Source organism: Megascapheus bottae, chromosome 21, assembly GCF_031878675.1.
Source record: "Megascapheus bottae isolate mThoBot1 chromosome 21, mThoBot2.hap1, whole genome shotgun sequence".
Taxonomy (NCBI): Eukaryota; Metazoa; Chordata; class Mammalia; order Rodentia; family Geomyidae; genus Megascapheus; species Megascapheus bottae.
The window spans coordinates 31,292,620-31,307,429 of NC_143529.1; the positions used below are offsets into that span (position 1 = coordinate 31,292,620).

General features: G+C 39.8%; 1 protein-coding gene and 1 long non-coding RNA gene across 2 annotated transcripts in view; one reads left to right on the top strand and one right to left on the bottom strand.

Moving 5' to 3' along the window:
* Window positions 1-9,163, top strand: part of Col4a3 (collagen type IV alpha 3 chain) — a 130,456-nt gene extending 121,293 nt beyond the window's left edge. Inside the window, exons 45-52 of the mRNA XM_090354941.1 lie at window positions 28-99; window positions 180-305; window positions 1,018-1,116; window positions 2,085-2,297; window positions 3,198-3,375; window positions 3,488-3,602; window positions 5,638-5,810; window positions 8,447-9,163. Coding sequence (XP_090211067.1) covers window positions 28-99; window positions 180-305; window positions 1,018-1,116; window positions 2,085-2,297; window positions 3,198-3,375; window positions 3,488-3,602; window positions 5,638-5,810; window positions 8,447-8,531 — 1,061 coding nt within the window. The 3' untranslated portion in view covers window positions 8,532-9,163. The remainder of the gene's footprint in view (window positions 1-27; window positions 100-179; window positions 306-1,017; window positions 1,117-2,084; window positions 2,298-3,197; window positions 3,376-3,487; window positions 3,603-5,637; window positions 5,811-8,446) is intronic.
* A 3-nt stretch (window positions 9,164-9,166) lies between these two features.
* Window positions 9,167-14,781, bottom strand: LOC150048872 (uncharacterized). Its single transcript, XR_016539159.1, has 3 exons — window positions 14,401-14,781; window positions 13,969-14,136; window positions 9,167-9,947 (listed from the first exon to the last, which is right to left on the bottom strand). It is a non-coding gene; the product is annotated as an uncharacterized LOC150048872 (long non-coding RNA).
* Between the last annotated feature and the right edge of the window lie 29 nt (window positions 14,782-14,810).

The window sequence follows — 14,810 nt, forward strand, 5'->3', positions numbered from 1 at the left end:
TCCTTTCTTATTTTTATTATTTTTAAGGTGAGAAGGGTGATATGGGATTTCCAGGATCAATGGGGCCTCCAGGACAAGTTGGGCTGAAAGGACCACCTGGTAATGATTTTTCCCTATTATTGCTCTCTGTGAAGAGAGGGCAACTCACCCATGAAGCCATCTTTTTATGATGCTTATAGGTGTACGTGGAGACCCTGGGACAGTTAAGATCATCTCCCTTCCTGGAAGCCCAGGGCCTCCTGGTATACCTGGGCCACCAGGAATGCAAGGAGAAGCCGGGCTGGAGGGCCCACCAGGAAAACCAGGTATGAGTCTAAAGGGATGACTTGGGTGTCTAGGAAGTAGCTGAAGCAGGCTAATCTTTATGGTGTTATGTTTCGTGCTTTATGAAGGTAAAGATGTTAGGTCTATGGTTTCTGAAACTGTCAGTCCTGGAACTCATTTGCTCAATGATTGCCCAAATATATTGGAGTTCTGTGAGTCTGGACTCTTAAAAAATTCATATGGCAAAATAAAACTTTGCCAACAATATTTTCATAAAAAGATAACTGTTCTAATACCTTACAATGAAATGTTAGGGAAAAGTCTTTAATTTTAAAAATGCACTACTATGTGGTAGAATCTATCCCCAATATATAGGCTAACCATATTATAATGGACATAATAGATTTTAAATAAAACTATTATACTGCAAGTCTATGTGAATCACATGGGAAATAGATATTACTTATTAGTTTGATCAAAACCTGGGCATAGTGAATTCTAAAATGAGACATCTCAAAATGGCAGCACAATCTTAAACTATTTTTTTATAATCTCATGGTTTATCATTTCATGTCTTTGGGGGGAAAGATTCATAATAAGTTGACTAGTCAACCATCCTACTTTCCTCAGGACTGAGGAATATTAGGCTTTGATGGCTGAATCTAGGAACAGTTCAGGATGGAGGCTAAGGTTGACCTCTTTGACTTCCATCCTAATGTTTGGAAAGACAATCTGACATTGATTTTTGTCTAGGACCATGTGGACCAAAAGGTATACCTGGCCAAGATGGGAAACCAGGAATTCCAGGACCAGTTGGAGAAAAAGGCAACAAAGGCTCTAAAGGAAAACAAGGTAAACAAATAACCATCTTGTCTCTGTGGATTCACTTCAGAGTGCTATTTCAATACACAGAGAAGTCTTCTTTGTGTGATTGATTACAAGAACCGTCTAGGTCTTTCTGTTCAGATTGGACCAAAGGCCAGAAGCTAACTGCTCATTTATAGTGAGGTAAAAAGTCAAAAACTATTGGGAAACACTATTTATTCTTTCCATTGTGGGCAGATAACTTTTTAATCTAAAGTACATTTTAGGCAGAAGACCAAAAGAGCTAATAAAGCACTACTGGATGTTATACTAGTTTCATTGTTTAATAGAAGTTGTTCACTAATAACTGACTATAGAGGTGGTACACTGAATTTATAACAAACATTAATAATTTTTTATCATCAACTTAAACAAATCATCAAAGTATAGACATTTTATTTGATTTATTTTCCCCCTATATGGTTCAGCCATCTGTTCTCTTTTTTATGAAAGTTGTACATGACATCTACCAAACACAGACCACTGTGCTGGTCAGCATAGCGAAACTTAAAGACCCCCCGGCCTCGGGAAAAAAAAAACTCATGATAAGATATCTTAATAAGAGATCCCTTGTGATAAACTAGTTTCCAGGCCAGGAGTTTGGCCTAGTGATAGAGTGCTTGCCTAGCATGCATGAAGACCCGGGTTCCATTCCTTGGCACCATATACATAGAAAAGAGCTGGAAGTGGTGCTGAGGCTCAAGTGGTAGAGCTCTAACCTTGAGAAAGTCCAAGGATAGTGCTCAGGCCCTGAGCTCAAGCCCAAGATAGTAAAAAAAAAAAAATCTAGTTACCATTCAATAGTATTGTTTGGCTATTTCACTGGCAGCTCTTCTGTAGGATTCCTTTCTAGAAATGGAGCTTTACTAAGATATTAAAAAGCATTCAAATTAGCACTTTGGAAAACAAGTCAAGATTCTGTTCCTGTTGTGACATTTGCAATGTGTTTCTTAAAGGTCCACCTGGATTAGATGGATTGCCAGGTCTGAAGGGAAAACCTGGAGACAAGGGACCACCTGCTACTGTGACAACAATGAGAGGCTTTGTCTTCACTCGACACAGTCAGACAACAGTGCCTCCTTCGTGTCCAGAAGGAACACAGCCACTCTACAGTGGGTTTTCCCTTCTCTTTGTACAAGGAAATGAACGAGCCCATGGACAAGACCTTGGTAATGTGCCTATCTTGGGTCCAGTCATTTGGTTCTATGTGCGGATTGTGAATATGTTATAGCATGAACTTCCAGCACATTTTCAAGAGAACAGTTGGTCTAGGTTTTTATTTTCATTCTGGTATATAAAAGTCTGGTATAGGGCTGGGAGTTTGGCCTAGTGGTTAAAGTGCTTGCCTAGCATGCATGAAGACCCGGGTTCAATTCCTCGGTACCACATATAGAAAAAAGCCGGAAGTGGTGCTGAGGCTCAAGTGGTAGAGCTCTAGCCTTGAGAAAGTCCAAGGACAGTGCTCAGGCCCTGAGCTCAAGCCCAGGACTGGCAAAAAAAATAAATAAATAAAAGTCTGGTATATTTCATTCCGGTATATAAGTGCTGGATGAACCATACCACATCTTGCTCAATATAGAAGAGGAAGAGGAAGAAGGAGAAGAAGAAGAGGAAGAGGAAGATCAAGGGGGAGGAGAAGGAGGAAGAGGAGGGAATGGAAGAGGAGGAGGAGGAGGAGTAAATAAAAATTGTTGCTTACACACTTTTTACTTATACCACCTCTCTGCTTATAAATCAGATTGTCATATTTTCTTGTGCTTTAGCAGTTTATTAACAATTCTCAGTAACTAGGAATACTTAAAACAAAGACATTGTTGTAACTGAACTCCATCAGCCCAATTCTAGACTACTTAGGAAAGAACATAGGAAATATTAAGGGTGAGAGAAAGATTTGTTTGTCCACTGGACTTAGATTTCTGTCATTACTAGAACATTTCCCTATTCTCCAAACAACTCTTTAGCATTATCTTCATCTGAGGTGACTCCAAGTTATGTGTTAATTAGCCTCTCTCTAATAATGATATTCAAAATAATTTTAACAAGTGATCCCAAGTCTTCTGTTTTATTAGGAACTCTTGGCAGCTGCCTGCAGAGATTTACCCCAATGCCGTTCTTATTTTGTAACATTAATGATGTATGCAACTTTGCATCTCGAAACGATTATTCGTATTGGCTGTCAACACCTGCTCTGATGCCAATGGATATGGCTCCAATCACTGGCAGGGCCCTGGAGCCTTATATTAGCAGGTAAAGATACAATCACAGTTCTGTAATGAGACCGAGTGAAGCATGTCACTTGTGAGAAATGGACTGCCAACCAACGTGGCGGTGCTGCCATATTGTTCATTTCATGTTACAGATGCACTGTCTGTGAAGGTCCTGCAACGGCCATAGCTGTTCACAGTCAAACCACTGCCATTCCGCCATGCCCTCGTGGCTGGATTTCTCTCTGGAAAGGATTTTCTTTCATCATGGTAAGGAGAAATGTAACAGAATATTTACAGCAATGATTACCTGTAAAATCTTTGCCTGCAACTCTAGCTACTCAAGAGGCTGAGATCTGTGGACTGTGGTTCAAAACCAGGTGGGGCAAGAAAGTCATGAGACTCTCATCTCCACTTAAAATCCACAAAAAGCCAAAAGTGGATCTGTGGCTCATGTGATAGAGTGCTTCTTTGAGCATAGAAGCTCAGGAATAGCACCGAGGTCCTGACTTCAAGTTCTAAGACTGGGGCCAATTTTTTTTTAATTTTATATTGTGCTGGGAAAAATGTGGCCTTCAAATTTGACTGTGCTTGACAATATAATCAATATTCCATTGATACTTCACAATCTGAATTGTTTTTAATTTTGTTGTTATGGTTGTGGAATTTTGTTGTTGTTATTGTTTGTGCCATGCCTGAGCTTCTTTTGCTCAACTCTAGCTCTCTACTACTTGAGACGCAGCTCTACTTCTGGCTTTTTTTTTGGTAGTTTATTGGACATAAAAAGTCACATGGAATTTCTTGACTGGGCTGACTTTGAATTGCAGTTCTTAGATATCAGCCTCCTGAGTAGATAGTATTGTGAACAGAGCTACTGATGCCTGGCTTACAGTTTTGTGTTGCTTTATGAGACAATGGAATATTTAGCAAAAAAATAGACTTTTCAGATGGAGAGCTCCTATAGAGTCTAAAATGGTGATATTTAGGTGATTAGGAGCTGCTGTCTCCTGGAAATGGAGCGTTCACTTTGTAGCAGTTTCTTTTTTTCAATTTTGTTTTATTGTCAGGGTGATGTGTAGAGAGGTTACAGTTACATTCATAAGGTAGTGAGTATAGCCCTTCTTAAACATTGTTACCCCTTCCTGTTTTTGTCCCACTTTCCCATCCCCACCCCCTCCCAAGTAGTAAAGTTCATTTACAACATATTGTCTTGTGAATTTTGCTGTTATGTTGGTTCATTCTTTGTCCTTTGTCCCTTTATTCACATCTTCTTTGAGCCTTATGGGACCCCCAGAGGTCATGTGTCATCACCTACAATCACAACTATCAAGTGACAAGGCTAAGCAAAGCTAGGAGAGAAATATACTCCAGTTTTTGTGCCTCCTACTGTACCCTTTGGATGCTCTCATGAACAGAGGAATGAAGAGAAACAGCTCTTTAAGAACAATATCCAAGGGGCCGGGAGTTTAGCCTAGTGGTAGAGTGCTTGCCTAGCATGCACGAAGACCTGGGTTCGATTCCTTGGTACCACATACTTAGAAAAAGCCAGAAGTGGTGCTGAGGCTCAAGTGGTAGAGCTTTAGCTTTGAGAAAGTCCAAGGACAGTGCTCAGGCCCTGAGCTCAAAGCCCAGGACTGGCAAAAAAAAAAAAAAAGAACAATATCTGAGGCATGAAAGATAAATGAAATCTATAGACTTCATGTGATTACTTGTATTCTGGACAGAATAGTTTCTAAAACCATATGCTCTCTTCTTTACTCTGCGCTACCCATTCATTCAATCATTCATTTAATTTACTGAATACCTATCTTGTTCTGGGTACTAATGATACCAGGTACCAGGAAGCCCAGTCTCTTCTCTCATAGAACTTAACTTATACATCACTGATGGAGACAGACAACAGGCAAAAGGACAAAATATCAATAGTAGTAATGAGAGATCAATTGCTGATAGACACACTGTAGGATGGGAAGTAAAGTATGGTCAGAGGCTGGGACAGGATGTGGTCAAGGAAAGCCTTTCGCAGTTTATATGTAAGTGGAAGCCTGAAGGACAAGAAAGAGCCGAACCTGGGAGGAGAAGTGTCCTGGCTTTCTTATTGATAACTATATTTCATCCTGGGAAGATGTTTGGAATATTCACAAATGTGACTAAAAAGAAGTATAAGAGGCTTAGTTGGTACTTTGTAGGAATTTTATTTTCTTTGTCTATTGAGTTATATAACCCTCCACCAAAAGACAGGTAGGTTGTTGATCACTGAACACCAAAGGACAGCATTTTGATTGTGATCATTTTGTCGTGACAGTTCACGAGTGCAGGCTCTGAGGGTGCCGGGCAAGCACTAGCGTCTCCAGGATCCTGCTTGGAGGAATTCCGAGCCAGTCCATTTATAGAATGCCATGGGAGAGGAACATGCAACTACTACTCCAACTCCTACAGTTTCTGGCTGGCTTCATTAAACCCAGAAAGAATGTTCAGGTAACTAGTCAATGTACAGCGTAAACTGATGACTCAACTGCTGAACTACTCAAAAGTCGCTTGGGTTAGTTTGGCGTCAGTGTACTAACACTGAGTTCCCACCCCTATGCCAATAATATCCTGCTTAGAGTGATGTCCTGCTTAGAGTGGTTCTTTCAGCTTCCAAGTAAGTCAAGAAGTGGCCACGGTTTGTATTCCTGTACCAGTAAAGGGGAGACTTATGACATTTACCATCACTGAATTTACGTAATGGTTATATATGAAAAGAAATAATGTCCTTTCTTCCCATTCTTATTCAAGATAGTACGGGAATTCCAATAGGCAGGAGAAAGACATAAGAAGGAACAAAACAGGGGAGGAAGAAGGCAATTCTCCCCCCTTTTTTTTTGCCAGTCCGGGGCTTGAACTCAGGGCTTGAGCACTGTCCTTGGACCTTCTCAAGGGTAGAGCTCTACCACTTGAGCCACGGCACCACGTCTGGCTTTTTCTATGTATGTGGTACCGAGGAATTGAACCCAGGTCTTTGTGCATGCTAGGCAAGCACTCTACCACTAGGCCAAACTCTCAGCCACAACTCTCCCTTTTTTTTTTTTTTAATTTGCCAGTCCTGGTGCATGAACTCAGGGCCTGAGCACTGTCCTTGGGCTTTCTCAAGGCTCAAGCTCTACCACTTGAGCTACAGTACCACTTCTTGCTTTTTCCTGTGTATGTGGTACCAAGGAATCGAACCTGGGTCTTCATGCATGCTAGGCAAGCACTCTACCACTAGGCCAAACTCCTGGCCCCCAATTCTCCCTTTTTTGAAGAAGACATGATCCAACATCTATACAATCCTAAAGACTCTATCTGCAACTCCTAGAATTGATAAATGTCTTCAGCAATGAGCAGGATATACAACCAACCCTCAAAAATCAGTAACCTTACCAACAAGAAGATAGAGGGAAATAAAGAGAATAACTCCATTTGTAATAGCCTTTACAAAACAAATCCCTGCTGGGTACCACTGCCTCACTCCTATAATCTTATCTATTCGGAAGGCTGAGATTTGAGGATTGTATTTCAAAGCCAGACAGGCAGTCAAGCCCATGAGACTCTAACCTACAATTAATTACAACACATACACACACACACACACACACACACACACACACACACACACACACACATACAAATCCAGAAGTGAAATTGTGGCTCAAGAGTATTAGATTTGAACAAATAATGTTCAGAGACAGCACCTAGTTCAACCCCAACACCGCTACATCCACATACACACAACTAAAACTAACCAAAGAGGGGAAGGAACTCTACCAATGAGAATAAATTGAGGAAATAAATTAAAGAATATATCAGGAGGTGGAAAGATCTCTTATTTTCAGACTGGCAGAATCAATAGTATAAAAGTACCGATACTGCCAAAAGCAATCTATAAATTCAACATAATACCCATCAAAATACTAATGTAATTTTTCAGAGATGGAGACAAACATTCCAAACATTCATAGAGAATCACAAAAAGCCCTAAATAGTGCAATCTGACCGACCTGTGATAGACGTATTCAACTTCAAGAATTCATGACAATTCAAGACTTCAATTTTACTACTGACAGTAATAAAAACTGCTTGTCATTAGCACAAACACAGACCTGAAAAACAGGAAAACAGACCAGACCCAGAAATAAACCTACATAAAATTACAGCTATTTTTTGACAAAGGCAAAAAGACACCCTGTTCAATAAATGTTAGGAAAACTAAATATCCATATTCACCCTGTACTAATATCAATTCAAACTGGATCAAAGACTAGTACTACTAGAATGAGAATGTATCTGCATAAGCAGGAACTTCCTTAAGAATTTCCTTAAGAATTCCTTGAGAATTCTAGGGGCTCAGCAAATAGGAGTGAGATTGACAAATGGCATTGCATCAAGTTAAAAAGCTTCTCTATCGTAAAAGACATAGGTACTACCGAGGGGTAGAAGGCTAGGCACCAGCAAAAGAGCTGAGAGAAAACTTGAGGTCCTGAATTCAAACTAAATAACTCATTAACTAATAAACTAACTCAATAAATATCTTCTGTGGGTTTGCCTACCTGTTTTTCTTAAGGCCTTCTGAAAAATACTGATATATTCATGTTTTATGAATTTCACTTCTTTCATATGTTTCTGTAATATAATTAAGAACAATATAAGATTAACAATAAAACTCAAACTTAACCAACCATAGTGACTCAAGCTTGTCATTCTACTTAGTTTGAAGCCAGAGATCCAGAGACTAAAATATGAGACCACCAGGCAAAGCGTAGTTCATGTGATTTTATGTCAGGGAATATTTAGATCTCCGGTGTATGTCTCTCATCTTAACTATAGGAGAAACATAGTACGTATTTGTCATTAATGTGGAGAGTAGCATAGATACAACTGTGGTCCAGGCTGGTCTGAGCATAAAATGAAACCTTATATCAAACACTAACCAAAGAAAAAGCATTGGCAGAGTAGCTCAAGTGGTACAGCACTTGCTCATGCAAGTACAAGGCCCCAAGTTCAATTCCAAACAACATATACACTGCAACCCAGAAAGAACTCCCTTTTTTAAAAACTATAAAGAGTTTTTATTTGCTTGTTTATTTTTATTTCAGAAAACCTACTCCATCAACTGTAAAAGCTGGGGAATTAGAAAAAATAATAAGCCGCTGTCAGGTTTGCATGAAGAAAAGACATTGAAGAAAAGATGAAGAAAATAGAGAAGCTCTTTCCTTCTCTTCAGTAACAAAGTTATCACTCAGAGAGTGCATCTTTTAGGGATTTTTTTTCCTTCATGCAATGTTCTATGAAAGCTTAGTATAGTACCAAGTTTCAAAGTGTTTTCCACACAAGAAAACATTGCTTTCACAACAATTCTGTATCCTAGGTCTCTCAATATGTTGTGGCAAGGTAACAACTTTTCACAAATCTTAACTGCAATCACATTCCACTGTATGGAAGCACAAAGAAGTGACTGTATGAAGTTTGGTGCTATGAGTTTAGAGGTGCTTTTTTCTGCTGAATTCTAACACGTTACCTTCTGGTCTGTTAGACATAGGGAGGCTGAATTGGCCTTTGGTTGCCCTAGTGCTTCTTTCCTAAGACTGTAAACTTCAGGTGGAAGAAGTAGGAGCTTGTGGAATACCGGGACATCATGACAGAATGGGCATGAGTTGCCTGAGGCCTGCGGAAACAGAACTGAACATGTCTCATGGATTTCTGAGAGGTCATTCAAACACCCAGAAATAAGGCCCACAGGGCATTCCCTAGTTGGAACCATAATAGCTTTGGATAAATATGGTTTGGTTTAAACTGCTTTTATGGTTTCATATGGTTTAGCATTGTTTAATATGGTTTCATATTCCTTCGAAGACTTCTGCTTGTTCACTGAATACAGTGTGCAGGCATCAAAATGGCTATATCTTCACCTTTCCAGTGATACTCATTCATATGACAAGGATGATACTTATGAGATGTGTACTTTATCCTTGTTCCTATAAATGATGTTGCATGCCTGCTCTAACTGGGTGGTAGCAATTCAGTAATCCATGAGTGAGTGGAAAGCTTTTGTTGGCTTATCAGACTCAGAAGATTTTCTCTTTGCTCCAAATATTTCATTGCCTGTTTTCATAGACTTATTCCTTGGGTTTTTTTTTCTAATACTCTTTTGTTCAAACAAAAAAGAGAAAATCATATTATATATATTTTTACAAACTAAATATGTTGAAAGTGACCATTATGTACAAGCCTTCATGGACAAATTGCAGCTGTCTCTCTTAAAACTTAAGCTTTTAAGACCTTTTACATTCCCAAATTTACCAACATCTACCTACTTAACAAACAAGCTATGTCCCAGGCACTGTGTTAAATTGGAGAGGGGGCCAAGTGTTTCAAAGCTTATATCCCAGAAACAGCATCGGCTTGCCTGTATTCAGGACTAAGGGTGTAGCTTAGTGAGAGAATATGCCATTAGCACGTGGAAGACCCTGGGGTTGACTTCCTGTACCAAAACCAATCAATCAAGCCCCCCAAAAAATTCACATTTATATGAGTTGTTTTCCCTCTTTATCTCCTTTTATCACCTTTCCTCTACTTCATCATCACTATTCAGCGGATCTGAAAAAAAAAAAAAAGAAAGAGAAGTTTAGAAAATGGCATCTATGCCAAGGGAAAGTCCAGAATCTTTAACTTCACCTCTGTACCACAGAAATTAAGGCCTGACCAATATTATTTTTTTAATCTATCAAACATTTAAGTTCACTTACACATGATGGTAGTTCTATCTGATGAGTCTTACTGTCTAGGCATCCAAAAGCACAGCTTTGAAGATGTTTCTTAATCTACCCTGCTGGAGCTGGTGGTGCTAATGTTTTAATTCAGGCTACTGCTCATCTCTCAACTGTTTGTAAGTGAAAATGTGACTCAGGAGCACAGACATGGTCTACCTTCACTGCTCACATGGTTGCTAGCAAGACATTTTTGTGTCCTAAGACATATAACATTTTATTAAGATTTTGTTCTTAGATGCTAGATAATCACCCAACAAACTTGACCACAGTTGTTCCATCATTTAAAATCTAAATTCATAAGTGATTTTAAGGTAACTTATTTTATACTCCTACTGGTGCTAATGCCACATGACTGGCCTTCATTCGGCCCCAGGCTGCTATCTTCTCTCACCCTCATCAGTATTTACTTCTGAGGAAGCCAAACAATGCTAGAACCTTACATGCCCATGAAGCCATATGAAGAGCTGTGAAAGCTTGCTTATGCAAATGAGCATGAACTACTGCAGTTCATGCTCATATCACCCAGTAGCTTATGAAGTCACATTTTGTAGACTAAACATCAATAACTTGATTCTTTTAACTTTGGGGCTTCAACTTTGGAATTCATAGTGTGCTAACACAGTTTCTCAAGAGTTTGTTTTTGCAAGACAACCCTTTTTAATTTATTTATGAAAGTTTTAACATAATGTTTAAATCTGAATTGTACTGTTCACTTACAAAGATTTTTTATATCAAATTTTACTTATGGCTACTAAACTTAATTTAATATTTTCTCTAACCAAATGATATGTATTTAAGATATATTGAATATTTTATATTGCTATGTTCTGACAAACTTACAATATACTGTAATATACTAATTTTTCTAAAATTATAGTTAAATTTTATTTTATTGTATTGTTAGAATAAAGCTGAAAAAATTGTACCTGTCTTTGCTTTTTTTCAAAATGGAAGTAAATATATTTTGCGTTATAAAGCTAATAAATAGTTACTCTAAAAGTAATAGGTAATACAGAAATCATGAAGAATATCAAAATTGCTACATTTCAATCTTTACTTCTCTTCACGCCAAATTATCATTAGTAATTTAAACCTGGATGACTATTAATATAATCTTGCAAGTGACTAAATAAAATCAGTTCCAGGGAAAGTATCTGAATTGAGAAGGTTTGGGGAAAAATTTTGAGTTTGTAACTATTGGGATGAAAACTGGTATGACACATTGAAGTAGAACTAGCTCCAATTCATACCTGAGGATGAAACATGAATGGGCTAAAATGTACTAACACTGGGGTTGTGAAACTCATGAACAGAAATGTCTACACTAGTGCAGGAAGAGAAAGGCCAATGGAAATCTGTATCACACGAAAGAAGAGAGAACATGAGCTACCCTTTCTTACTTGGAGATCCTACTACCAAACCTGATTAGGTCACCGGACACTCTGTACAACAGTAGCTCATTTAATAGGCTAATATAAGTAATATAATAGATGACAGAAAATTAACAATAATTATGGTTAAAGGGAGAAGACATTGGGTACATGTAGGGTAAGTGAATAATCAGGCTTTTCCCACCATAGCATCTGGAGGGCTTTGGGCCTGTGCTTCCCAAGGATTCATGGGATCCGGGTAGCCTCTAGACACCTATGTGTGTGCTAAGTTTGGTACCTTGAAGTATGCCTACCTTCTGTAGACATACTTGGCTCAAAGCCACATTTGTTTAGAAGGTATACAAACAGGCACCCCTTCTAGCAGCTACTTCAGGACTGAGGGGAGAGGTGTAATGATGGACAGAAGGTGAAGCTAAGTACAGATGACCCTGGACCTGTGTGGAGTCTGCGCAGGGATGGTCCTTGGGCAGTGTGCTCTTGTGCTATGGGTTGTGGTTGGAACTACTAGTGATGATGAATCTATGAGCGAAAAACTTGGAATAGATATGATGCTTACTTTTTTTTTTAACCTATGGTCTCTACAAACTCAAGGCAAGCCTGCCACACAGTTTGATAAATGGATCCCAATCTTCATTTGAAAGTCATTATAAAACATTCTTTTTCTCCTATGCAGGGAGCACAGAACACGAGCAGAAATAAAATTAACTACAATTAAATGCGAGGGCTAAAAAGGATATAAGGATCCTAATTCTTAAAGGTTCTGATCATGATATAATGTTTACCCAGCGTAATCTCAACTTTCCCCAGGAGACACTGACTTGAAATCACTATTATGATTTAATGTATTTGTAGAGAAAGAGGATTTGCCATTGTAAGGTAGCAAAATATTCTACCTCTAAATATGCCATGTTAACATAAAGATTATTCTGAGTAAAAAGCATTTTAAGGAATAGGAGATATGTGGTGATGTGGAGGTATTGGTTAGCAAGTATACGGATCCAAGTTCAAATCCTACACTTCCCTCACCCAAACAAAACAAATGAACAACCAAAAAAATCCCTCTACATGTAAGCAGGCACTCTGGCCTACTTAACTCTTCATGAAAGTAGGAGATAACTTTTTTTTTCTTTGCCAGCCCTGGGCCTTGAACTCCAGGCCTGAGCACTGTCCTTTCTCAAGGATAGAGCCCTACCACTTGAGCCGCAGCACCATTTCCAACTTTTTTTTATATATGTGGTACCGAGGAATTGAACCTGGGTCTTTGTGCATGCTAGGCAAGCACTCTACCACTAGGCCAAACTCCTGGCCCCAGGAGATAACATTTTAAAGTGAAAAATCATTTCCTTTACTAGGACGAAGACATTCTTATCGCGAGTCAGGAAACTGAGATAAGAGAAATCTAAACAAATTCACTTTGTTAGATCTGTATCTTCCTAGTTATTTCTGCACTGGTCTAGCCTAAACTCTCACATGTTTATAATTTACTACTCTGGCCAGCTGTGTGTATATGTATATGTGTGTGTATATATATATGACATATGTGTATATACATATATTATATACTATACATTACCTGGTTATATATTTATATTTATAAATATTTATATATGCATATATTGGACCCTGTTTTTTTTGTCTTACTTTTTCTGGCAAAGGCTCCAATGTAGAAATAGAAATTTCTATATAAATTTGGCTTTCATCCTGTTTTCTTCTATTTTATGTCAATTTAATTATTAGGCCTAGCTGAGACCCTTAAAAGGAAGAAGGGAAATGTTACCTTCTCTATACCCATATTGAGAAGGGATACAAGAAAGCAATACGCAGGGTTTCCCATATTAGTCTGAAGAAAAGTCACATCTCTGGGACATCCTTGAATTCTAGAGTACCTTAGGAATGTGTTGTCTTCCCTCAGAACATCAGAACAGCCAAAGAGGTGAGGGCCTTCCCTGAGAACTCAGCATACATCACTATCAATATATCCTCAAGATACTTTATAAAACAGGTTAATAAGCACATAATCCATATACCCTCACATATACTTCAAACCATCTCTAGATTACTTATAACAATCTAATACAAGGTAAGCTGTTGTTTATATCCTAATGATTAGGGAAGAAAAAAAGTCTGTACATGTTTAACACAGAATACATGTGGTTGTTCAAGTCCTTGGCCGAGTCTGTAGGTGCTGTATCAGGGTTTATCGGTTATTTGTGAAAACCAAAGTAGTAGACACATTATTTCTTCATTTGGCGTCTATCTGTCCTTATAACATGGTATGATTTTTCAGTTCTGGGCCCAAAGTTTGCAGCATGGACAGGGTTAGAAGTTAGGTGGCTAGATGTAGAACTATCAGGAAACGAAATAAGGTTGCTCACTACCCAGGGCCCTAAATGAATGTCCTTATTTCCAGAGTTGAGATCTTAAATTTTTTCTTTAGCCTCGGGGTCAGTGGCTCACCTGCACTGCCAGCTTCTCAGGAGGCTGAGAAATGAGAACCAGGGTTCAATGCCAGACTGGGCAGAAAAGTTCACGAGACTCTTAATCGCTGGTGCTGTGGTTCAAGGGTAAGTCTTGAACAAACGAAGCTCAGGGACAGGGCCCAAGCCTTGAGTTCAAGCCCCAGAGCTGGCCCAAAACAAAAGAAAGAAGAACACAAACAGCTAAGCAAGAGGGTGAGGAGGCCCTGAGTTCCATCCCAGGACCTCTAGCCCTCTCATCCACCCCCTCCCCAAAAAACAAGAAAGAACATCCTCTTTAATCAAAATTGGGATCTCTTTCAGTGAAAAGGATGCCGCCTCCTCCTCCTCCTTTTAGTTTAAAAGGCTGATCGTTGCCGCAGGTTGCCCTGAAAAAGTCACTTTAAAACTGGCCCTGCAAAGCGCGAGGCACCTGCAGGTGAGGACATCCCGCCTGGCTGGATTGCTGGTTCATGGGGGCCGCGGGGCCTGAACCCGGGCCGGCTGGGCCCAGGCCAGCGCGCCACGCCCCAGCCGCTGCCCTTCGGCTCTTCCTCTTGGTTCTGGCGGTTCACCGGACATGAGCGGGCTTCGCACCCTGATCTTCCCATCTCAGCCTCCCGAGCCGCGGCGCTGCCGCGCACGGGAACGGATTTAAAGACCTGGGTGGTGAAGTGGCTTTGGGAGGCCTTTGCCCTCAACAAAGATGTCTTCCCCCTGGTGCCGGGCCGCGGCTCGGGCGGGTGGGCCGAACTTCCGCCCTTCCTAGCGTCACATGACCGCGAACCTGCTTCCGCTACGGCTCCCGTAAGGGGCCAGTTCTGGCCGTCCTCGCGTCTGTCC